Source organism: Thermobia domestica, chromosome 15 (genome assembly GCF_964235325.1).
Source record: "Thermobia domestica chromosome 15, izTheDome1.hap1.1, whole genome shotgun sequence".
NCBI lineage: Eukaryota > Metazoa > Arthropoda > Insecta > Zygentoma > Lepismatidae > Thermobia > Thermobia domestica.
Window position 1 is genome coordinate 187,535,491 of NC_137468.1, and position 25,674 is coordinate 187,561,164.

Below are 25,674 nucleotides of genomic sequence, written 5' to 3' on the forward strand. Positions count from 1 at the left end.
AAAATTCTGGTAAATACTACTCGGTAGGCTGAATGTTTGGGCAAAATCTCAATCTTCTACGTGCAAAAATAAGCCCGCCAAAGAATAACGAACGTAGGCTTAATAAAAGAAAATATATTGTTTCAAGTTATGACGTCATCACCAACTATGTCTCGACGCAGGAAGGTGTGAAACCATAGTAACGTCTACACTGCCTCTGGACTTGACAAACAAACAAACAAACAAACAAACAAAACGGTCGAAAAAGCTCAAATAGGAGAGTTAAAACGCAATGTACCATGAAACACCCGTATGGTGCAAATTGTACCATAAGATCCCGAAAAGGTTAACTCCACAGGAAGAGTACCAATAGGTGCTCACGCAAGGCAAATATTATATAGTACCATTTTTTCTATGAACCAGTTATAAGATACAAAAACTTTACGTTTCCAAATGAAACTATATACATTAATTGGTCACTTCGAAAAAGTGGGGGGGCAACTGCCCCCCTTTGCCCCCCGAATCGCCGCCCATGGTTTTAAGTATTATCGCAACAGTTGTCTCGTGTTCAGTTTCAGAACCTTCCTGTAAATCATCATCAATTTTAACTTTCCTTAGGCTAGTTGTGATTTTCCTTCAGCATTCCGAGATTAGAGATGAAATTCTCATACTGACTTGTAAATTCCTTTAGTTTCATCAATTCGTAGGTTCTGAGTAGATTCGATAGACTAGAGATAACACATGCAAGACATCACAGGCAACATTTTTCACCTCGATCTTCGCTATTTCGTAGTTTTTCATTTTTCAAATTTAGCCAAGAACAACCAATCAATCAGCAAACTTTTCTTTGAAGCGAAACTTGTCCTCCATCCTCCTATAACATAGGATATCTTAAGCTAGTGAAAACATGAACACACTTCAGCTTCGTCACTTTTTTTTCCCCCCCTAGACATTTCTCTTTGATACTAATTTGGATCTCTCGGAAATCAACTTCAATGTTACTTTTGTGTGGGACGTTAAACTCAAAGATTCAGTTTCATTTTTAATGTTATTTTTTTTCTTTTGAGAAAATTTTATTAATGTTTTTCAAAAAATTTTTTACAGTTTTGGTACTATATCTGAACATTGTTTTTATGGTATTTCTTTTTCTTGAATTTCTTTTAGTTAATATACTAGCAGAATACCCGTTCTTCGCACGGGAAGAATACGTTTCATTTTGGACATAAAGGGCCAAATTTGGATTTAAAGGCATCGGAAGTGTCTCATAGACCACGAAAACTATGGATTCGACACTCATATCAGTCATTTTCGATCATTTTTAAATATTTCCATCTCCTCCTCCTCCTCAAAGTGAAATGATGAAAACCGTCCTAGGTCCGAACCTCATCTTTGTTCAAAATTTGATCGGAATCGGTCTCGTGGTTCAAGAATTAATAAGTCACAAACAGTCGTTTTCATTTTTATACTTATAGATAGATATATGCGAAGTTCCATGCCTTTCTGTTGTCTACAAATATATCTTTGCTCTAAAGGAAGGACAAAGAAAAGGTCTGGAATGAATGTAGCTATAAGGAAATTCTCAGTGGCCCGCGTACCGTAGTCACTATCGCTCTCGCCTTTAGTGCGAGCGGTCCCGAGTTCGATTCCCGGTGGAGGCACTCGGTCGAAAAAGTGTAAAAACGCTTTTTCAGACCCGCCATCCTGAATGAGGTTTTCCTGCGCTTTCCTCTGTCACATCAGGTAAATGCCGGGGTGATACGTAACTTATGTATACTAGCTCCCAAGCCGCTTACTTCATTCTCCAATCTTTCCTTTCTTCTCTTTCCCTGGATAGTATGCTCACTGAGGGATGTCATCCCTGAAAACGTGACGGGCTAAATGGCCTTAGATACCGAAAGCCCAGAAATCTAAAAATCCTAATCCTATGGAAATTTATACCATTGCTATCGAACCATTCGTTTAACACATTCAACAACAATGATAAAAATATAACTAGATTGTAGAATTCAATTCCGTCATAGTACGCGCCTTTGGCGTGGGAGACCCGGGTTCGATTCCCGGCGGGAGCTCATGTGGTTCGGATTCCACGTTAATCAGTAGGTCCACGTCTCATATAGCCTCGCTGCTGAACGGGACGCTAAACTAAAATCAACTCAACTCAATTTCGTCATAATCAAAATCTATTGAGGTTTGTCTTTGCTCCACTACTGAGTTGATTCTGCTTCCTCTAATCCAGTGGTCCCCAATCTTATGTACTTTCCGTCCAGGCCTGTAACCAGCCCAAGAATGTAGCGGGGCCCGGCTGAAGTTAGGGGGGGGGGACCGATGCAACCATATTATAGTTCATTTGCCAGCCTACTGTCAAACTTTTAGGTGGGCCAGACAAAATTTAGTGGGCGGCCCCCTGACCCCCCTTGGTTACGGGCCTGTTTCCGTCTCCGTAAACCTTACATACTTCACCCTCATGGACGCCTCTGCTATCTTTAACTATCAGACTGTATACATGTTTGATTTTTCCCATCAGTGACACACACATATACTTTTAACATACTTTGAATATATTAAAAATGTATAAAAAAAATATCAACTGAAATCAAACGATTGTTTACATAACCAATTCTTCGGTTATATGTGCATTCGTTTACAGATTGCGGCAGAAACATCTGTTAAACATATTTTTTTAAAAAAAAGAAAAGAAAAAGAGCCTACATTTAAATGATCTCTGTATTGACTGACCTCATTCTTTCCTCTCCAGGGAATATGATTCTTTATATCGAAAAAAAAAGAAAAGAACAAAATTACGTATTCTTCCAGGAAAGAAATTTGTCGCTGCGCAGAGGTCAGTGAGTTGCGGCCATGGAAATGAAAAATTCTTTTGGAAGAAAATAAGCTCGGGTGCCGAGAGCACACGGCTGCGACATTGTGTTTTCCACTGCATCTACCGGTAATATTTCAATTTTCAGCTTTCGTAACGCGCACGTGTTACCGTTTATTAAACTGCCTCTAACTATATTCGATTTTTGATTATGACATGTTCTCGAACTACGTAGATTCACAAATATTGATTCTCGGAAGGCAAATGATTTTTGTACGAAGGCGTCAAATATGTAAACCATCCTCTTACGGTAATATATGAATGAGAATACGAAGCTAGTGATGCCAACCTAAAACCTTATAGAATCCCATTTTGAAAGTGGGGCGAGGTGGCTCAGTGGTAGAGCGTTCACCTCCGGTGCTTTGGGTCCTTGGTTCCATCCCAGCTCGCGCTGTGTGGACTTTATGGTGGACGAACACCGTGCTCGTGGGTTTTCCCACTTTGGGGTTCTCCCACTTTCTTCATTCCACCATTTCATTCATAGCTCATCACGACCGTCTTCTTTAGCCTAACCGGCATACTGCGGGACGTAAAACGTAAAGATTTCGTTTCACTTTTTCCCATTTCAAGAGGCAGAAATTCCCATTTTGCTCTTAAATTTCCCACGTTATACTAATAGCAAAATCTTTAAAAGAACATGAAAAATGAAACTGTTGTATCTCACTCATTTTCTTCAATATATGAGTAAGCTACAAGTAAATTTTGATTTTATTTATTTAACAATTTATTTATTTAACAATCACCAGATACAGCTCAGAGGCCATTTTACACTGGATATCAACAACAACAACAACAACAATGGAAAGGATTTGGGAAGGTATCGGCCACGGCCTGTTTAGTAGGTACCATACCGGCATTTGCCTGGTAGTACTGAGGGAAACCCTGGAAAACCTCAGTCAGGATGGTCGGTAGCGGGATTCGAACCCACGACCTCCCGAATGCGAAGCCAACATTCTACCACTTGAGCTACTTCCTGCTTTTATTAAGTAGTTGATGAATAACTATTTTTCTTAACTAAAACAAACAGTTGAAAATGTTGACGGAAACAAGTACATTTTGTCATCAAGATTTAGTATTTACATAATTCCATTGTGTTATCTTATTGTAATGAACATATTCTTCAGTCGTTTTCTGTAGAATGTTTTCCAAGTTGGTTGTTTCCCATTTTCCATTTTCCATTTTTCCTTTTTTTTTTTTTTTTTTTTTTTTGAGAATCATAACTTTACTGCACTCGTATGCGTTTTCCAGTTAAAGAAAAAAAACTTCACAATTAACGATGATTTCAAAATTATTGAGGCTTCATTGACCTACTTTCTAACCATAAAAAAATTGTTCCTGTCGAGGAAAAATCTCATATATGCTACCAATTGCGATGTAAATTCCCTTTAAAGCTTTTCGCGAAATTAATGTCAAAAAATCCTACAAAATGGGATTTTTTCCACTACTTGGCATCACTGTATGCAACCACAATGACGTATAGTACAATTTCTCTAACACAGACTTATTCAATCTGGAATATGCATATATTTCAGAGATGCGCGATGATTTCTCACAAGTACATAAAGTTTAAAATAATCCTTGTCATCCTGGCAGAAGTCACTAACTCCCTGAATCGTAGTTAGGATAACAAACTGAACAGCGAAAGAACGGAAATTGCGTTTAGGAGTAAAAATATTACATGAGGCTTGCAAGAGTTAAAATATAACATAGGCCTAGGAAGAACATTGAATATACACTAGCATTACTTTACTTTAACTAACTAACCGAAACAAAAAAGCTCTCTATTGGGTTTTGTTAATGGGAACTAACTTTTGAAAATGAAAATATCGGACAATCTCCTGGAGTAAGTATACTCATAAGAATGTGACGTCATCGCTCTTCAAAAATGCGAATAATCTGAAAGTTGTTGCTTCAAGAAAATTAAGCAATTCGGAGTTTGAATTTAATAACTTTAGTTATTTTTTAAGCATTTATTAATCTTACTTATTCCAGTTTTGATCGAGCTCATATAATTTTTATGCATTGTATTTAAAACAGCAAAGCAAATATAATTTGCAATATAATTATGACATGCATAAAATATACTTGAAAAATAAGTCTTATCAGTTTCATTGGGGCTGGTAATGTCTTATAATGCCTACATACTTTTACTGCATCTGAATGCATTATTTAATTGGAAGATGTAACTGAGGATGAAGCAGTGGTAGGGTGTTGAAAATGTACTTTGGTTGACAATTAGCAGTTTTGATAATTTGAGTACATTTTCCTGCCTTCACGCACGAAAGGCCCATATCAAAGATAATTACGAGGGTCATTACGAAAGTTTTGAGATGTAAAATAACTTACATACTTAAAATCAATTTAACACTTACGTTTTCTCAAAGTATTCACCATTACATTATACACACTTTTGCATCCTCGAAAACCACTTTTGGAAGCAGTCTTTTTCTTCAAGTGTTGAAAATGCATTCTCGTAAGCCACTACAGCTTCTTCAGGGCTACAAAATCTCTTCCCACGCATGCGATCTTTGATTCTGGGGAACAGAAAAAAATCACACGGTGCCAGGTCAGGGCTATACGGCGGATAAGTCATAAGTTTGACTTTCGTAGATTCTAAAAACTGGATTTTGATGTTGGTCGTGTGTGCGGACGCGTTGTCATGATGAAGCAGAGTCCCACGCAATCCAGTTCTTGGACGCCGTTCCCGAAGCTTCTGGAACACTTTTGTAAGGCAAACAGTGGTGTACCACTGAGCAGTAACAGTCTTCAAGTGGAACAGTTTCAACATGGCCAGATTTGGAGAAGAAAGTTGCGACCATCTTCTTTCCCACACTTCGCGGTCGCTCCACTTTCGTGGGTGGATTTTCGTCTGGAAAGATCCAAACTATAGACTGGGTCAAATTGATAAATCCAAGTTTCATCACCAGTAACAATGTCAGAGACGCGCCGAGAATTGCCTCTATCAAATCTTGCAAGCATTTCTTCACACCATTCCACACGCATGCGCTTCTGCTGTTCAGTCAAAGTGTGAGGCGCCCAACGAGATGAAAACTTTCTGAGCCGAAGATGATCATGAAGAGTTTTTGTTACTGCTGGCGATCCAATGTTCACTATAGATTCAATGTCCTTGATAGTTGTTCGAAGATTTTCTTGAATCATTTGTTCCACAGCGGCAATGTTTTCATCTGACACAGCTGTTGCCGGACGTCCAGCTCTCTCTTCATCTTTAAGCGATGTCCGGCCTCTTCTGAATTCACCAAACCACCGAAAAACCGTATAAGCTCTGTTTTAACCATGTTCATCGACAAACGACTCCTTTCGTCACTCCAAAATAATCTGAGTATAACACAGAATAATACTAGTAAGAGAAAAAATACCAGACATTTAACGCCCTGTTTTGAGGTCGTATCAGACAGCGGACAAGGAAGTTAAAAACCGAACTGTCCGGTAAAACAGCGGACGGTTGGCAACCCTAGTGACCGTGCACATTAACACGGCTATATACGAGTTCTTTAGACGATTTTCTGAAAAACGATTTGTTATTATTTTCATAATAATTACCTAATGCCCTATAATGTGGTGTAAGTTATTTTCCATGAGAAAACGTATGCTAGAGATAGTTTAAACTTGCGTGCGATTTTGTTAATATTTCTTAAATAACTATTTCAGTAACAATTCTAGAATATGGTATGAGTGATTTCTCATGAATAATCCACAAGAGGTAGCTTACTCTAGGGAATGAGTTTTTTTCTTGGAAGTTTATGTCTATTATAATCTTCATGTTTCATAGATAACCATTTCGGTAATAAATGGAGCATGGCTTGATTTAAATTAAGAGAAGGGAGCAGGGAATTTTAGCATGGTGGTGCGTACCATCTATTTATGTTTATTAAGATACTGCATCTGTGATCAGACTTCTATAACTCTCGATTTACGTAATAATGAAATTGTGTTATAGAAACATAACTCTCTCTCTCTCTTCTCCTTCTTATCCAATGAAGATTATGTTCCATCACCTCAGTGACAGCTTCCAGTGTGTTTATCCAGAGACTGGCGTCTTTCTCTTCTGGGATCCATGAATAACAAATTAAGTCCCATTTTATATATTCTGTTCTTTCATTCTCTCTCTCTTTATCTCTGTCTCTCTGTCCCTCGCTCTGTGTGTGTGAGTTGTGTTCACTGTTGAAACGTTCCTGTGTTTGAAAATTAAGAAAAATCTTGAGAATAATAGAGGAGAAAACGGCGATATAAACTTGTAGTGGAAATAATATTTTAGAAAGAAAAAGAAATCGAACACAGTGGAGATATGTACGTGTTTTCATATACTTAAATTACAGAAACAGCAAATTAATATTTATACGAGGAGAAGTCAAGAAATAAAGGGACTGAGAAAAGGTACATTTATCCTAATGATAGAAGACAGAAACATATCTACATTATTTTTCTACATAATCTTCCTGTGCATTTCAACGCACTTTTCCCAACGTTTCACACTTAAAAAAAAAAACTGTCGGAAAATAAGTTTTTCGGTTGCACCTGTAACCAGTTTTGTACGGCACTAATGGTTTCTGTATCGATTCCAAATCTTTTTCCTCTGAGCGCTTTCTTCAATGATCCAAACAAATGAAAATCGAAATTTCGTCCACTGTGATTCGTCTGTTTTCCATCAGCATACCCTCAACGACTTTCAAATTGTCCTCAGTCGCTGACGTCGATGGACTTCCCGATCTTACCTTGCCACATAAAGAAGTTCTTCCTTGTTTGAAACCTTCTATCCATTTTGCTTCACGATAAACAGCTGTCACCATATTGCGCTTGCATTCGGCGAATAATTTCCGCAGGTTTTACACCTTCCGCAAACAAAAAACTAATTGTTGCAGATAGACAATGGAGCTGCCATGTTTAAAGGTCTGCTACACTCCAACGACTAACGCGGGAATAAGAGTGACACGTTGCGTAGAAGCATTGCACACGACGCTAATTTAGCGCCGGATACTAGCAGTGTTACCAAACCCTAGTGCGAGAAATTGCAGGTCCTTTTACTTTCTGACTTCTCCTCGTATAAACAGTTACTATAGATGAATATGTGCTACATGATACATTGTTGTACTGTATTTAAGCTAAAATTGATGGACCACTTGCTTTGCCATGATGAATTGTTACGAGATTGAATTAAAGGCCACATCGAAGAGAGAAAACCGGAAGGACGGTCCCGAAACACATGAACAGGAATCTTAATCCAGGATCCAGGACATAAGCAAAACACATAAGACCGGAAGACATGGAAGAGAGTATAAATGGGAACAAACCAGTCCAAGGAGAAAATTACAGATCATGATATGTACTTAAAAGTACTGTGTTAATTTATTCTTTAGTAACTATTACAAGTATGACTTGGAGATAACACATTTTACATAAATTGTTGCTCGAATTATCAATACAATGAATAGGTTTATTATTATTATTGGAAGAAACGTGTGCTTAATGCTTAGAGAAATCGGACTTGATTTGATTTGAGCATCCCTTCCAGCAGCGAGACTATATGAAGCATAAACGTACAGTTTAATATGGGATCGAAACGCATGTGCTCTCGCTGAGAATCGAATCCGGGTCTTTTGCGTCGAAAACGCGTATATAACAACAAGGAAGCTATAATGTTTAGAAGGGTATTTAACTTCAATTATGCTATATATATACTATGTTTTCATGTAGCTCAATGGTTTCACACGCGTACATTTATTGCGTATGTCCATCTGTAAGGCAATTGGAATCTAACTAAAGTACAACGTATGTGGCAATAGATTTCGGTCAAGAAGACCTGCCATATCGATAACAGAACTCCCGACGTGTCTTCCACATACATTGTACTTAAAATTACATGCTATTTGGCTTATATTTTTAGGTTTTTGTCCACAGAGACTTTTACTTTTAGTTTGGGCTGTATGGTGTATTTATAAGATGTATGCCACAACAGTATATATTAGCATAATTTCACATAGTATATCATAATGACGTTTTTTTACGAGAAGATGACATTAATAAAATATATGTCTTTGTCTGATTATACAGGAAAATTATAATTAAACTTTAACTTAATTAAACTTTATATACAAAGTTTATTTATTTAACTGAAGTATAAGATGTACAAATGAGCAAGAAGAAAATGTATTCTATATAAAATATATGAGCATCTTCTAGACATGATATACATCTTATCGCAAAAGCGTCCAGACACCTGTAATATATTCTATATTAAGATACGACATATGTTTCGTTCAGGAAATCGTCATAGTACTTATCTGAGAGGTCTGGAAATAACGATTTCTTTTAAGTGCTTCTCCGGCTGTCATGGTGTAAGGATACATCATGGAAAGACGTGTAGATGACAGATAGTGTGAAGACGCGCAGTGTTTATTTGGGTCACAACACCAAAATGGCCATCATATCCAAATAGTTACTTGGCGTATCTTACAAGATTCAATATTCTTCTAATGTAATCAGTATAATAAAACTTAAAGGCGTGTTATAATTATCATTTTGTTTATATTCAATCAAAATACTCATTCACAATTTTATTATTGGCTCAAGTTGTATAACATATCTTTATTTTTATTATTATTTCACAGGTCTCTCCACCGAATGAAAACATAATAGTGGCTAACAGACCATGGTATGAGCGTTATCAACCAATTTCTTACAATTTAATCACAAGATCTGGAAATGAAGACGAATTTAAAGATATGGTGAACAGATGTAACGCTGTTGGAGTAAGGTAAGCCGAGTGAAAAAAAACGGAAGTATTGTACGTAAATCTTATATTATAAATCAAAGAAAGTCAGAAAGTTATGAGTAAGAGACAAGTACAGGGAGAAAGCACACACACACACACACACACACACACACACACACACACACACACACATATATATATATATATATATATATATATATATATATATATATATATATATATATATATATATATATATATATATATACTTATTTAACGTTCATTTCAGCATCAATCTATATCTATATAATATAGAAATATTTAAATATATATAGAAATGAATGTGACTATGTTTGTGACTTAACAACTCTTGAACCACGATCGAACCAATCTCGATAAAATTTGCCTCACAGAAGAGGTTAGGACCTGGGATAGTTTTTATCATTGCACTTTGACGATGCAACTTAGGGGAGGAGATAGGGGGAGGTATAGAAAAGTACATACAAATGAAAGTGACTCCCTTTGTGACTTAATAAGTTTTGATTCACCCGATTGACCTAGTCCAAATTTTGAACATAGATGAATTTCGGACATAGGAGTGTTTTTGTCATTTCACTTTGACGATGCAATTTAGGGGTGGGAAGATATTTATAATGAGAGAAAATGATCAACATTAGTGTCCAATCCAAAGCTTTCGGGGTTGCTGAGATGAACATTGATACTTCTGTCATCAGATGTATCCAAATTCAGCCCCGCAACTTGGGGGAAGGAATATATACCGGTATATATATATATATATATATATATATATATATATATATATATATATATATATATATGTGTGTGTGTGTGTGTGTGTGTGTGTGTGATGGAAAATTACCGATATTAGTGTCAAATCTATAGATTTCGGGGTCGCTGAGACGAAAAGGGACACTTCCGATGCTGTTTAAATCCAAATTCACCCCTTTATATTCAAAATGAAACCTATCCTCCTCGTGTGAAGAACACGGGTATTCTGCTAGTGACATTTAAAACTTTAATGAAACCCAATTCTAACTGAACGAGCTCTGACGACAAAGTAAGGTTTTGAAATCGGAGTAAGGACTAATTGTATCCCTTTATCTCCGAATTTGTTTACTTGTATTCCTTTATGGCTACATTTATCAATTTCTATTCCTTTATTACCGAATTTGCCCACTTCTGTTAATTTATTCCTGACTTTATCCATTTCAGTACCTTTATTCCTGAAGTTTATGCCTTTTTAATTATTTACTTATCTGGGAATTTATCAACTTGTCATTTCTTAATCTCTGAATTTGCCCATTGTTACTCATTTATCATTTAATTAACCCACTTCTGTTTATTTATTCTTGATTTAAACCATTTCTGTTTGTTTATTCTTCAATTTACCCCCTTCAATTTTATTTATCTCTGAATTTATTCACTGCTATTCCTATAGGACCTACCACTGAATTTAACCACTTCTATCCAATTATTTTTGAATTTACCTACTTCTATTGTTTTACCCCAGAGTTTGCTCGGTTCTATCCCTGAATTTAACAATTTTAGTAGATTTATCCCTTAATTTACCACTTTAATTTCATCTGTCTTTAAACTTACCCACTTTTGTTCAATTATTCCTAATTTTATCAACTTTAGTTTATTTATCACTGAGTGTTCCCACTTCCATTCAATTATTCCTGAATTTACTTAATAAAATGGAGCTGGATGCGAAGACCTAGAAAAATCGAAAGTTAAACAAATCGCTTGACAGATGTGGTCAACAATCCACGTTCTCTTGAATAGTAGGAACTCACACTCGCTTTTTTAAAATTAAAACTTTTTTTTTTTAATATGGAGTAAATTACATACATAGTATATACAATAGAGTTCCTTAAACTCGGCACTCGATAATCCGGCAGTCCGGATAACTCAGCAAAAAGGCTGGAGAGTAGAGTTCCTTAAAATCAGCACTCGATAATCGGGCAGTCCGGATAACTCGGCAACATCCTGGACAGTAGAGTTCCTTAAACTCGGCACTTGATAATCCGTCAGTCCGGATAACTCGGCAACAGCCTGAACAGTAGAGTTCCTTAAACTCGGCACTCGATAATACGGCAGTTCGGATAACTCGGCAACAGCCTGGACAGTAGAGTTCCTTAAACTCGGCACTCGATAATACGGCAATGATAACTCGGGAACAGCCTGGCACGGCGAAGCCTTCATAAAGTTTTTTTTTCTGAGGTCTGTCTTATCAGGTAAATTCTTGTACAGTGTGTATTCACTAATTTTCATTTTCATGTACAGTATAGTAAAGGCTCTATGTCTTCATAAAGTACGTACTTTTCCTTTGTTTAAGGGTAATTAGGATATTTATTCTCTGTTGTATTCTCAAGCAACCAATGTACTGTATTTTCTGACGAAACACTTGTTCTTATTCTTTTCTATCCCCATTCCTGATAACCCGTCATTTTCACTAACTCGGCTACTCTTCGGTCCATATTAGAACGAGTTTCCGGAACCCTACTGTAATGAGTTTGTCGTAAAACGGAAATAGCCCATCATAAGCTGAGGTTAAAGGTTACTTGCATAGTTAATTGGTTACTATATATTTGGTTATCCATTGCAGAATTTATGCCGATTTGGTGATAAACCATATGAGTGGTGACAATCCTAATCCTGTAGGAACAGGTGGAAGTACTGCAGATCCAAGCAATAGACAATACCCAGCTGTCCCGTATGGACCAGGTGATTTTCACAGTCGCTCCGATTGTCCCTCGTCCACCGGAGGAATAGAAAATTACAATGATGCTAGTCAGGTAAATAGTTTGATAGTTTAGTATTTGATTATTTTATAGTTTACTAATTACCATCCTACCGACAAGTAAATCAGCTCAAGAGCAAATAGTTCTCTTCTTTCTATTTAAAATGAGAAATATGAAACAATTAAAACGAAAATCTTGCGATCAGGTAAAAGAACTATTCTGTTCTACGTAAAGGAACTTTTATTTATTAAATAAAAGCACTTTTCTACATAGTATGTAGAGAAAATTACAACTCTTTGGTATTCCTAGTACAGTACAAACCCATTATATCGATCCGCAAACATCTCAGAATCAGTAATATCGCGGATAAAAACATGTTCTAAGAAGTCTGGTTGAACTTTCAGTTTCCTTTTTGCGTGTATTCCACTTTAGAGATGGCCATTTCCCGAAAAGAGGTTTCCCGGTTTCCGGAAATCACATTTTCCGTTTTCCGTTTCTTCCGGAAAATTTTCTGTCTTCCGCACTCTCAAAAATTTCCTTGCTCAGAAATGAGAAAAATGCAAGTTCAAAACAAAATAAGTAATGTTTACTCATATTTGAGAGAAAATGTCTCATTATTTCTAAATGTGTTTTCATTTGTGGTCTCAAGACAAATTTTCAGGTTCCCATTTATGAGATTTTCTCACTTCTTAAAAATGAGAATGGAATAGTGCGTGATTTGCAATATCATAGATGATTAACGGTAACAATCTTACCGAAATAATATTACTATGTTTTACTAAGGAGTGATATTGCTAGGGCTCAATTACTATTCAGGAAACGAGATAAAGGGTTTCAGCTGTAGCAGAGTGCGAATGGATATGAGTACGCAGTAGGTCATGCAGCTAAGGTGGCGTATGGATACATGTCAATGAATGTACTACAGTAACTTTTAGTCTATGGTAGTATGTTTACAATTCACCCAAACTTACGTACGAAAGCTGATATATATATGCTGCTCCTCGCCGCTGTCACATTGATATGTATCCATACGCCTCCTCAGACGCATCACCGCACTACGTTCTCATATCCATTCGCATTCTGCTACAACTGAAATCATTTATCTCATTTCCTGTATAGTATATTACACCCTAGCAATATTACTCCCTAGTAAAACATAGTAATATTATTTCGGTAAGATTGTTACCGTTACTTTTTAATCACCTATGATATTGCAAATCAGGCACTATTCCATTCTCATTTTTAAGAAATGAGGTAATCTCATAAATGGGATTCTGAAAGTTTGCCTTGAGCTCATAAATGAAAACATGTTTGGAAATAATGAGATATTTTTCCTCAAATATGAGTAAAAATATTTTTTTTTTTTTTGTTTTGAACGTGCATTTTTCTCATTTCTGAGTAAGGAAATTTTTAAGAGTGTTCTTTCCTACATTAATAATCATTTAATACAACTTCTTCCATTGTGCATAAGAATAATAATTATTATTATTTCAGGTGAGAAACTGTGAGCTGTCAGGCCTTCATGATCTGAATCATAGTAAAGACTGGGTGCGGCAGAAGATTGTCGAATACATGAACAAGCTTATCAGTTATGGAGTTGCTGGTTTTAGGTAAGTGCCAACTGCGAACTTTAGATTCATTTGCAATTACCACGGCTATTGTGATGCATTTTCTTGTTTCTTACTATATAGTCCGTTTATAATGTCGAAGTCCTTCATTTGTAGCATGTGATTCAGTGGTAAAGTGTTCACTTGTGGTGCGTAAGCTCCCTGGTTCGATCCCACCTCACACACTCATTTGGGTTTTGTGGTGGGCAACACCTTGTTTGTGGATTTGCTCCGCGTTCTTCCGTTTCTTCCCATATTTTTCATTCTACCATTATTATCCATTCCAGCAACACCGTCCTCTTTACAGGTTTCTTCCAGACGTGTTTTTGGGAGGCACTGCCTCCCGGAGCTCTGAGAGTGCCACCCCGGAGAAGACCAAAATAACACGTCTATAATATAATAATATATAGAATACTACCAGCAGTGGACCCCCGGAATACTAAGGTGGTTCCCCGGGAACAATGTTTCTGAAAGAAACACTGCTTCTTTAGCCTCAGTGCATAGTTATAGAACTTTAAATTTAAAAAGTAAATAAATAAAAGAGCAAACGTAAAGTTTTATGCAAGAAGTTCTAGCAGCTCGCCTGTCTTAAAAAAGGTCCTTCGCTGTTATCCATTAGCGCAGGGAAATCCAAGATGTATTCCTTTATCTGGCAACAGTGTTCAAGTTGCTTAATGCTTTTCTATTGTTTGTAGACATTATAGTGTGTGGAGGCAAGAACATGCAGTTTTTGATGGATCATAATATCATGGTCGAAGATCATACAATATACCAGTAGTTTGAACAACTAGCCATCGTGTTGCAAGCAGTTACAACTAAAAAATACCTTGTGAATATATTTATTTACGTGTCAATATTATATGCAGTTTAAGTTATAATCATTTAAATATAGTGAACTTATATTTAGTTGCACTCGTATGGTATACGAATCAAACCTTAAATTACAGTCCATTACTATGAACATTGTTTTTAGCATTTTATTTAGTGAAAATATATACATTTACATACAAAAAATGGATTAACTTCCGCTCCTAGCAAAATTTTGAAAATTTATCGGGAAGAAATGGATAATTTGCTCATTTGTGTGCTTCATAATATGTAAGGAAAGTGGAAGTTGTGTTTATTTTTCTGCATAAGCGGTTACAAATAAGAAACTATTTGGCAAGCGGAGGGAGCTACTTCGCGCAAGGTTACCGAATGGTTGGATTGCAGGACAGTAACGAACATTTGTGTTCTGAACATGGCTGCAGGTGTACAGTGACGCTCGAGTTGGATCCTTACGTAGAGACGAGAAATTATTAACAAAATGGGTCCAAACTTCCCTAATCCTAAACTAATCCACTAGACTCCACCCTACTTATCCCTACCTTACTCTAATCTACCCTACCCTACCCTACTCTATTATAACACGGGGAGCGCGGTGGCTCAGTGGTAGAGCGTTCACCTCCGGTGCTTGGGGTTCCTGGTTCGATCCCAGCTCGCGTCGTGTGGACTTTGTGGTGGAATAACACCGTGCTTGTGGGTTTTCTCAGGGATTTCCCGTTCCCCCCCCCCCACTCTCTTCATTCCACCATTTAATTCATTTCTCATAATCACCGTTTCCTTTAGCCTAACCGGCATAACCGTGGGACGTAAAAGTCAAAAGATATCATTTTATTTCTATTATAACCCATTTACCATGATCCAAAAAGTTGATGATTTTTAAATTTTCATAGTTGTTTTGACGCTTTTTGTCGAAAAGCAGGAAGACGACCAACTTCGGAATAAATGCTGTATCTTTTTAGTTTAACGCCCACGATTAAGCATCAAGGGTAATTGAGACGGAAAAGCTGCCTTCGAATCCAACTAAATATTTTTATGTACAGTTACGTTTTGTTGAAGATTAGCAATATGCAATATGTGGCTTCTATTAAATGTAATCTGACCACCGAAATGCATTCAATGCTCTCTCATCGAGAATTGAACACGGGACCATTTACACCAAGCACATTACTTAAAAAGAAAAAAAAATCACTCATCTAAAACAGTTGTCTCCATGTTTTCTATGGGGCATGATGGCTGAGTCGGTGAACTCTCACTTGTGGGGTCCCTGGTTCGTTTTCGAGAGGAAACGAAAGTGTAAAACTGGTGGTATCTTTTGCAATACGAAGGTGCGACACAGACTTCAGTCATTTCCTTTTCTTTCTTTCTTTCTTTCTTTCTTTCTTGAGTAACAAGCAATGAAATGGCGAGTATTACAATTGCATACTTGGTTTTTCCTCCTAAGCTCTTTGATTCCCTCACTGGCACTGTGCGGTTTAAAGCAATTGAAAGTCTAACTTAATGACAAAAAATATTTTATGATAGGTGATAATAAAAAGAACTTGTTTAAATATAACAAAATTCATGAATGAATTATTACGATGTGAAACTTTGAACTTTCACTAACATTTTTATGTACGCATTTTAATGTTTTTCCTTTTGACTGCATGCATAGCGCACGCGGCTTTTGCACGGGAAACCGGCATTAGATTCCCAGCGGAAGTTGATGTGGCTGGTATTCCACGTTAAACTGTAGATCCACGTCTTATATAGCCACTCCGTTGGAAGAGACGGTAAACTCAAATTAAATGACTTGAAAGTGAGAAGATAAAAACCCATTCGAGATAGGTAGTGATTATGGTTAAACAGTTGAGAATGCTCCAAGAGCATTGACAGAACGAACTTAAAAACAATTATTTTTTCTTATTAACTTCCACAGGCTTTATATCAATTGTTCTATGTACTTTAGTATTATACTCATTAAACAATTCTTGTTCATTTATAATTTCCTTGAGTATTAAATTTTTTCCAAATGTTGGGGAGCCGCGGTGGTTTAGTGGTACAGCGTTCACATGTGGTACTTTGGGTCCCGGATTCGATCCCAGCCTCCGCCAAGTGAACTTTTTGGTGGACAAACACCGTGTGCGTGGGTTTTCTCGGGGTTCTTCCGCTCCTCCCACTTTCTTCATTCCATCATTTTCATTTGTTACTCATCATCACCGTCTCCTTTAGCCTAACCGGCATAAGCGTGGGGCGTAAAACTCAAAGATTTCATTTCATTTCATTTTTTTTTTACATGTTTCCTTTAAGAGTTCTGTTTAAACGTTCTACAATATGTTGTTTTACGAAAACACATGCTCAAAATTGAAAAAAATAAAAAATCCTAAAATATCATCTCTCTATGACTTACGGTTCCCGAGATATTGCTCCTTAAAACTGGGGAATGGTAAGAGTGACGTGAAATTCCATCACTTCTTTCAGATAGTTTTTGATACTCTATCGAATGGAGAGCTCAAAATTGAAAAATTCGCAAATAACACACACACACACACACACACACACACACACACACACACACACACAAACAGACATAGAAAATTCAATAACGAACTTCTAAAGTTCGTTGAAAATTCATATAAATCAATTCCACCACCACTCCATCAGAAACAACAACACCCATTTTTGTTAAAGAGAGTTATTGTGAAACTTCCAAAAATAGACACGATAATGAATCATACCTTTTATTTTCTTAAATAATTTGTTCAAATGACCTTAGAAAGTCCAAAAAACAGAACAAATCCAGTCATTGTTGTTAGGAAAGAGATGTGAAAAATACTTGTAATTTTTCGGTATCCCCAGACAAATAATGCAACAGAACAAACGTGAGTTTCAGATAATATGATAAAACTTTGAAAGCGTTCTAACATACATTCTTAATAACTTAATTTGCATCCGTAATGGAGAGTACCATTTTCTTGTGATACAGCAACAACTGACTAATTTTCCACTGTTAATAGCAGCCGTTAGTTCTCGCGATTCTTGAATAAATATGTATGGAACAGATTTAATGTAGCACAAACCAATTAATTCTTCCAAAGTGTCTGGATCAATCCTGTCCGTCGCAAATATTACAAGCCAAGGCAATCGCTTCCGGAGTGCCACTCTTACTGATTTGGTTCCAATCTTCAACTGTCTCTGTTCGAAGCATTGTGTGACCACATAAACTATGCGTCTTGTAAGAGCCTCTCCTGCTCGAGGGATCAAGTTTATTTTCGTCTTATGAGATGTCGACACAAAATCACAAGCCATTACGCAATAAGAATATTGTTCAATCAGCTTACCGAATTCAATATCTTTGTTTCCGTGGATTGTTCATACAAGAATAAATAAAACACATAATCGACAACAATGAACATTTTATAGGAATAAACTAAAATTATATATTAGCAGCAAATATTATAGAGTGCGATATATCAATCTCTGCTCTGATCGAATGAGTGATAAATTGGTTCGAGTTTAACAATTGCGTCAGCAGCTCCGCTATTTGCTCTCGTCACGATGAGGTCAATGACCAATACAAGCTGCACATTAAACATTGACAATAAGATTTGTTAAAAAGCGTAAATTCGAAAATAAAATCTACGAATTAAGACAACAAACCAAAAATAATACGAATTAAAACGTACGTAGCAACAAGGTTAAAAGAATATATATAATATGTCTTTCTAGTGAATATGGTCCGGGGATCCACTTAGCCCAGACTCGCCCAACACTTCGTAACTCAACATATATTTGTATAGTTTCTCAATAAAACTATCCTTGTTTAACAGGGAAATGATTGGTGTAGCATGGAAAGATCTTACACTTCATCTTACTCCTCTTATATAAACGTTCCTTCATGTTTTTCTGAAAGTATAGGTGGAAGTATCTTACAATTACTTATCGACTTTTAGGTTGCTGAATAATGTCCGTTCAACACTACATAGACTTAGTGGTTTGTAGTCTTAACACCCCCCCCCCCCTTCAAAGCTTACGCTGCTCCCAATAAAACATTCTGGGTGCGCCTGCTTGGCAAGTATAAAGGTAACCTAGAAAGTTCTCTCACTTTTTGTGAAGGTCTGTATTCAATTGGCTCTCACTGCATGAGGGTAATGCAAATGGAGATAAGGCGAAGGTCAGTTGTTGGTGTGGGTATATCCAACATACTATCTGGTTGTGGCAGTTCTGTTACACCGTGAAGTTGCGTAAGGACAGAGTGAACATGGGATCTCCACAGAACATCATAAGGGCGTGTATGCTGTACGAGTACAAACTGGGGACAAACATCGCTGCAACGGGGCGGAAGATATGCCAGGCCTTTGGTGAGGATGCCGTGACTATGCGGACAGTGAAGCGCTGGATTAACTAGTTTAAGGACGGTGATGCACCACGTCGCACCACGTGCTGGAAGAGCAACACATGTAAAAAATAAAGATCTTTAGGGAGCAATTGAGGCGAACAGTGGTCAGACATGTGAGAAAGTGGGACTACAATTCAGTGTGAGTAGAGAAACCATTCGGCATAACCTCCATCAACTGGGGAAGCACTACAAGTTGGGTCAATGGGTCGCCCATGATTTGACTCCGGACCAGAAGGCAACGCGAGTAGACACCTGCATTTCTTTCCTATCTCATCTGATGAAGGAGCTATTTCTGGACACGGCATTGATATGTGATGAGGAGTGGGTCATGCACGAAGCTCCTTGGCGCCATCATCATTGGTTACCATCCCACGAACCGGTTCCAAACCAACCGAAACCAGTACTGCACCAGAAGATGGTCCTCCTGTGTGTTCTGTAAACTTCTCGCGGCATCGTGCATCGAGAACTGCTACCAGTTGGTCAGAGCATCAATGCAACTGTGTACTGTCAACAGCTGAGCCATGTTCAAGAAAAACTCAAAACTGGAGCCAGCACTTCTGAATCGTAAAGGGATCCTCCTGTTACAGGACAATGTTTACCACCACGTGGCTAGGATGACCAGGGATACCATTCTACGCCTTGGATAGGAAACACTATTGCATCCGCCATACTCTCCGGCCATTGCGCAATCCAATTATCACCTGTTCCATTCCTTGGACAATCGCCTTAGAGGACGCCATTTCAAATCCTTAGTAGAGATTCAAAATGCATTTGATATCTTCTTCACTTCACGGCCCAGCAAGTCGTACCGCGATGAAACACATGACCTTGCAGAACATTGACAGAAGGTTGTCGATGCTGTTGGGAACTATTTTGGTCTTCCAGGTACGTCTTAGTTGGCATACCGATGTTCGAAGATAGTGAGTGAAACAGCGACAGAACTTTCTTGGTTACCTTTCTATCTGAATGTTTCCCACATTTATTTACTTGAGCACAATGCTCTTTAAAAGTAGATGTATTAATGGTCGAATTTTGCGTTCATTTTTCGCTTTTACACTTGAAATGCATCAGCGCATGCTTGAGACTTTGTTTCCTTAAATAGATTCCTGTCAGTATTTGCTTACGTTTTCACAGAGTTGATGCGTCCAAACATATGTGGCCTGCTGATCTGGAAGCTATGTACAGCCAAGTCAATGATTTGTCAACGGAACATGGATTCGCAGCTGGTCAACGACCTTTCATCTTTCAAGAAGTGATTGACTTAGGTAAAAAAAAATCCTTTCGTTATAATTGTTGACAAATTTATATATATATATATTTTACTTGCTATCCATATGCAGCTGAACTAAATAGCTGACGCAACTGCATATACTATTATTTGCTGCTATTGTTTGCTGATAGAAGGTGTCCAACTTTTGAAATGCCCGTCATTTCTGTTCTAGTAAGTTGGCATCACTGAAAGTTATACGATTTTTATCTCTTGTCTTTAGGTTAGAAGTCATGTAACGCTGAATAGTTCATGATCATGATCTATTTTATTTACGGGTAGGATTGGATCGCTTCACAATGGAACATAGTGTTGTCATATCATTAGAAATGTGGTGAATGTTGTGCAGAGAATGTTCGTGAATATGGTGAGTGTTGTGCAGAGAATGTTCGTAAATGTGGTGAATGTTGTGCAGGGAATGTTCGTCAATGTGGTGAATGTTGTGCAGAGAATGTTCGTGAATGTGGTGAATGTTGTGCAAAGAATGTTCGTGAACTCTGTGGAATGTTTGGTCAACGTCATCATAGTCTACTTATTCGGTGCATAACCTTAACTAAACATTCCACAGAGTTCACGAACAGTCTCTGTATAACATTCATCACATTTGTAACAAGTTTTCACTATGACATACAAGCTGTTCCGTCACGAAGCGCTTCATTCATACCTGTACACAGAGAAGATAACGATCAAGCGCTACTCGGCTCTTCATAAGTACTAGCCACAAAGATAACGGATGAAAATCGTGTAACGTTCAGTTACTGGAACAGAAGTGGCGGTCATTTCAAAAGTTGCGTTATTTATGGGACACCCGATACTTTTTATACATTCACTAGATTACTTTACAAGCTTTTGTGTTCGATATGTGCATCTACATGTACATTGTAAAAAAAATGAGGAGTTAAAACAACACAAAATAACTACCACTTGAGCGTGTTACTTTTGTATTAATTTAGCACCCGGGTACATTATAGAGACTACACTCACTCTTGAGTCTCTCCGTCTCCACCGTAAGTATCAACGCACTCTCCATAACTACATAGTTCTTATAAACGCCGTCGCTGAATCACTACCTGCAATGATCTTTCCACCACCACTCATCCCACAAAATACTGAAAGCGTTTTCACCAATGCTCGTCTCGTACACCTTATCCACCCTTAGATTGAGACTAATAACTTGCTGACGATACTGCGAAAGCAAACGCCTTTGCCTATTACCTTCAAGGAATTTTCACTCCTCTTTCACCTGATCCGTCTCTACGCCCCCATCCAGCCGATAATCTCAATCTTTCATAACCAGATCTTCAACCCAATTCTAACCACCAATTACCTGCAAACAGTCATCTTACTGCTCCTATTACGGTTGAAGATATCCACATCACAGTCACCAGAAAACGTCAGTGGGCTCCGGCGCTGATCGTATTTCCTACCAAGATGAGAATGTCTCCATATATTTTTCTTCATTTACTTGCCGCTATCTATACGTTTATTTTACGCAGAGGCTTCATTCCGACTTCTTGGAAATCCTCGATCACTCTCAAGTTTCCCAAACCAAACAAGCCTTCACATGCTGTCTCTTCGTATCGGCCTATTCAGCTCAGGCTAGCGTTCAGCAAAATTCTGGAATGTATCCTTGTTACGCGTCTGCACCGCCATCTATCTGCCCATAATTTATTTCCTCTTTCGCAAGCAGGTTTTCGGCCTTCCTATAGTTTTAATGATCAGCTCATGCGCCTTACAACCCATATTACAATGCAGTTCAATACATCCAAACCTTCCTGTCTTGTCTTATTCGATCTGGAAAAAGCTTTTGATAAGGTGTGGCATCTTGGTTTTATATATAAAATCCTCTCTTTCTCTCTCTCTCTCTCTCTCCTCTGTTTTACATCCGTTTCATCTTCTACTTTCTCTCTTGCCGCTTTAGTTATATGTCTATCAACAACCACCTCTCACACCCTATTTTCCTGCATTCTGGCATTCCTCAAGGTTCATCATTATCTCCGTTATTATATCTCTTATATGTAGCCGATTTTCCTAAAATACCTGGCAATATCATTTTATATCAATTTGCCGATGACACAGCCTTTCTCACAACCGCAAACACTGTCCAAGAGATCAATCGAACACTTTAGATTGCTATTGACACCTTTCTCGCCTGGTGCAGACGCTGGAGACTGAAATTAAACGCTGCCAAAACACAATCAATCATATTTCTTCCTCCGAACAAGCGGTAACGCGTCTATCGCAATCCGGCCAACTTCTCTGTCCATGTCGACCACGTTCCTCTCCAGCCACAAAACACTGTTACATATTTAGGGATAGTCTTCGACAGACATCTTAAATGGACAGCCCATCTGAAATCCATATGTACCAAAGCCTACAATCGTCTCACTTTTAACCACTTACAAAGTTTTCCTTCGTCCCGTTCTTACCTTCGGTTTTACCGCCTGGATTGCCGCTGCTCCCTCGTTTTATACTAGACTTCAAATTCTTGAACGGCATGCGTCCGCCTAGCTTTCCGAATCCACCTTCCCAGCCCAACCAACGAACTCTATGACCGCATTCCATTTCCTCACATTCTTTATCATCTCGAAACCTTGGGACTCCGCTACATTTCTTCTCGGTTTCAAACTCATCATACCATGCTTCTAGCCACAAGGCATCATTTTGCTCTACATTCTTCCAATGTCCTCCTCCGCCATACCCCCCTTTCACTCCTCTTTAACCTCTACCACTTCTCCTTACCACCTGACAGTCCCAACCACCTATTCATCACAGACTACATCACCGCCACGGCATCACCTTGCATCATTCCATCTTATGCACAGTAGTCCTATTGTCTAACTGGGCTTCCCCTGTCTTCATCAGATCCGGAGTCGCCCCCGGATCAGAAGATAAAATACATTTGTTTTGCTAACAAAACCCGTTGTTGTCACGTCTGATGCACCTCATTACCATTTATTCCCACATACCTTAAGATATGATTATGGTTAACGGCCATAATGTCCACCCTTTTCCAAAGTATATGCTTATCTAATATAATGTATTAATGTCTCCCCACTAAATTTATGATTATGTATAAACTAATTGTGAAATAAAGATTAATAAAAGTAATAATACCCATCCACACTCTCCTAATCCTCACGATCCCATTACTCCACTTCCCGATATAAAGGGCAGTACCCTTTGGGCGGGAGCTAGTCGACCGTGACTATCAAAAAGATAAAAGCTTGGTGTTGAATTGACACACAAGTAACGCTCTAAAGTGGTAGTCATTTTGTGTTGTTTCATCACCTCAATTTTTGCTGTGTACCATTGAAGCTTAGATGTACTGACATTTAAGAATTAAATGTACTTACATAGGATGTACGAGAAGCACTTAAGTAATCGATTTGTTCAGGTTTCGTAAACTTGTACCTTGTAAAATATACTGATATCCTAGATATTATATAGAGTCTAATCAACAGTAAAAAGAATGACATAGTAGAAATTTCAATTTTGTTGGGTAGATGTCGACTGCTGAAGGATGTATGCTGCCATCTAACAGTGAGATATGTAACTTTTACTATCTTTGAATAGCAGAAAATGAGATGTGGATAGCTACCGTTATAGTCACCATTACCTATGAAGATGTTAACGGATTGACTTTGTTAACGAACTCACACGAGATAAAAGCCCTAGCTTTTATTGGAAGAAAGAAAAGAAAAACAGAATTAAGAAATTCGCGCGTCCATTAAAGAGTTGTCGTGCGGAGTAACGGACGTCCACAATAACATAAACTCTATTATAAGGCCGATGATATGAAGTGTGAACGTGAAATAAAAGCAAGCTTAGAAATGTAGAAAAGAAGCTTTTCGGAGGAAGAAATGTCTGTTTTGTTGGACCTTGAGTAAAGAGTTGAGAAAGAGTCGTAAAATGCTTCGTGTGCAGTATTGTACTGTATGGGTCAGAAATATTGACATTACGCAAAAACAATGAAAGAAAACTGAAAGCTTTCGAAATGTGAGTGTGAAGAATTAGTTAGGCCCAGCTGAAAGCGAATGCAAGGATGTTACAAATGGTGGGGGAGAAAAGATTAGTTTTAGATGTTATTGAGAAGAGAAAGACAAACTGGTTGGGACATTGGCTAAGAAGGAACTGTATCATAAGGAAGTATTAGAGTGTATGGTGGCAGGAAAAAAAGGAAGAAGCGAAGGAAGCTCCAGATAATAGAGATATCAAAACAGATAAGTCGTACCTGAAGAGGAAGAGGTTAGCGGAAGACCTTGGAGCATGGGAGATTGGCCAATAATGCAGAGTACCTATGATGATGATGAATATGATTGTAAGGCCTACTTACGTGAACGTAATAAATGGTTCAAAAGAGGAAAATTATAGTTAAGTAGATATTTAAAGAAGAATAAGAACAAGAAAGAATGCCTTGCAGAGAAATACTTTTGTAAACTCCACGAATAATGTTTTATCTTGTAAAATTTCGTAGAGTGGCACTTATCAGGTTTTGCCCTGCGTTCTTACAGAATAACACAGTACACAACACGCTTGTAGTACATTATGCAATTTTAAGGATTTATTATCTTCATGACTTGATGCATATTATGTTTGTAGGTGTACAACAAATGATAATGTTCATACTTATCAGCAGTTCAATAAAGCGGTATCACATTTCAGTTTGCTAGTGAAAATCTTAGACTTGCGATGTGAACTACAAAAAATTGTATACCTAAATGCGACCCATCTATGATCATTACACAAATGAGTTAATAATGAAAAAAACAGTCTGTCATTTTTATGATCGTAACCACTATTTGTCTTTAGTCAGAATGACCACAAAGCACTGTTACTCCCTATTGCGTGTTCACATATTTATAGGTAGTCATATTGTATTGATGTTGACTCATGACAGAGGATAACTTTGAGATAGTGTGACTATTCTTTACTATTTATTCCACAGTGTCTGTGAGTACAACATCATTTTCATAACAGAGTATGATTCTCCTCCATGTACGATGTTACATTCTCAACAATGCAATGAGTGATAGCAATAAATGCACGTCGAACAGCATCCTTAAGTTCTTCAACTGTCTCGTAACGTGTGGTATCAACCTATTGTTTAATGAGCCCTCATAATGCATTGTCGCAAGATGACAGATCAGGACTTCGGGGTGGCCAATCCAAAGGTAAAAGGACATAACCACGTCCAATCCATTTATCAGGAAATATCTCATCGAGATATTCTCTAACAGCAATAGCATAA

The 25,674-nt window shown here is 37.7% G+C and overlaps 1 protein-coding gene across 1 annotated transcript in view; it reads left to right on the top strand.

Moving 5' to 3' along the window:
- The window catches only part of LOC145671389 (alpha-amylase-like), a 72,851-nt gene that overhangs the window by 7,267 nt on the left and 39,910 nt on the right, over positions 1-25,674 (top strand). The window contains exons 2-5 of the mRNA XM_081740492.1: positions 9,481-9,626; positions 12,214-12,403; positions 13,844-13,959; positions 20,291-20,421. Coding sequence (XP_081596618.1) covers positions 9,481-9,626; positions 12,214-12,403; positions 13,844-13,959; positions 20,291-20,421 — 583 coding nt within the window. The remainder of the gene's footprint in view (positions 1-9,480; positions 9,627-12,213; positions 12,404-13,843; positions 13,960-20,290; positions 20,422-25,674) is intronic.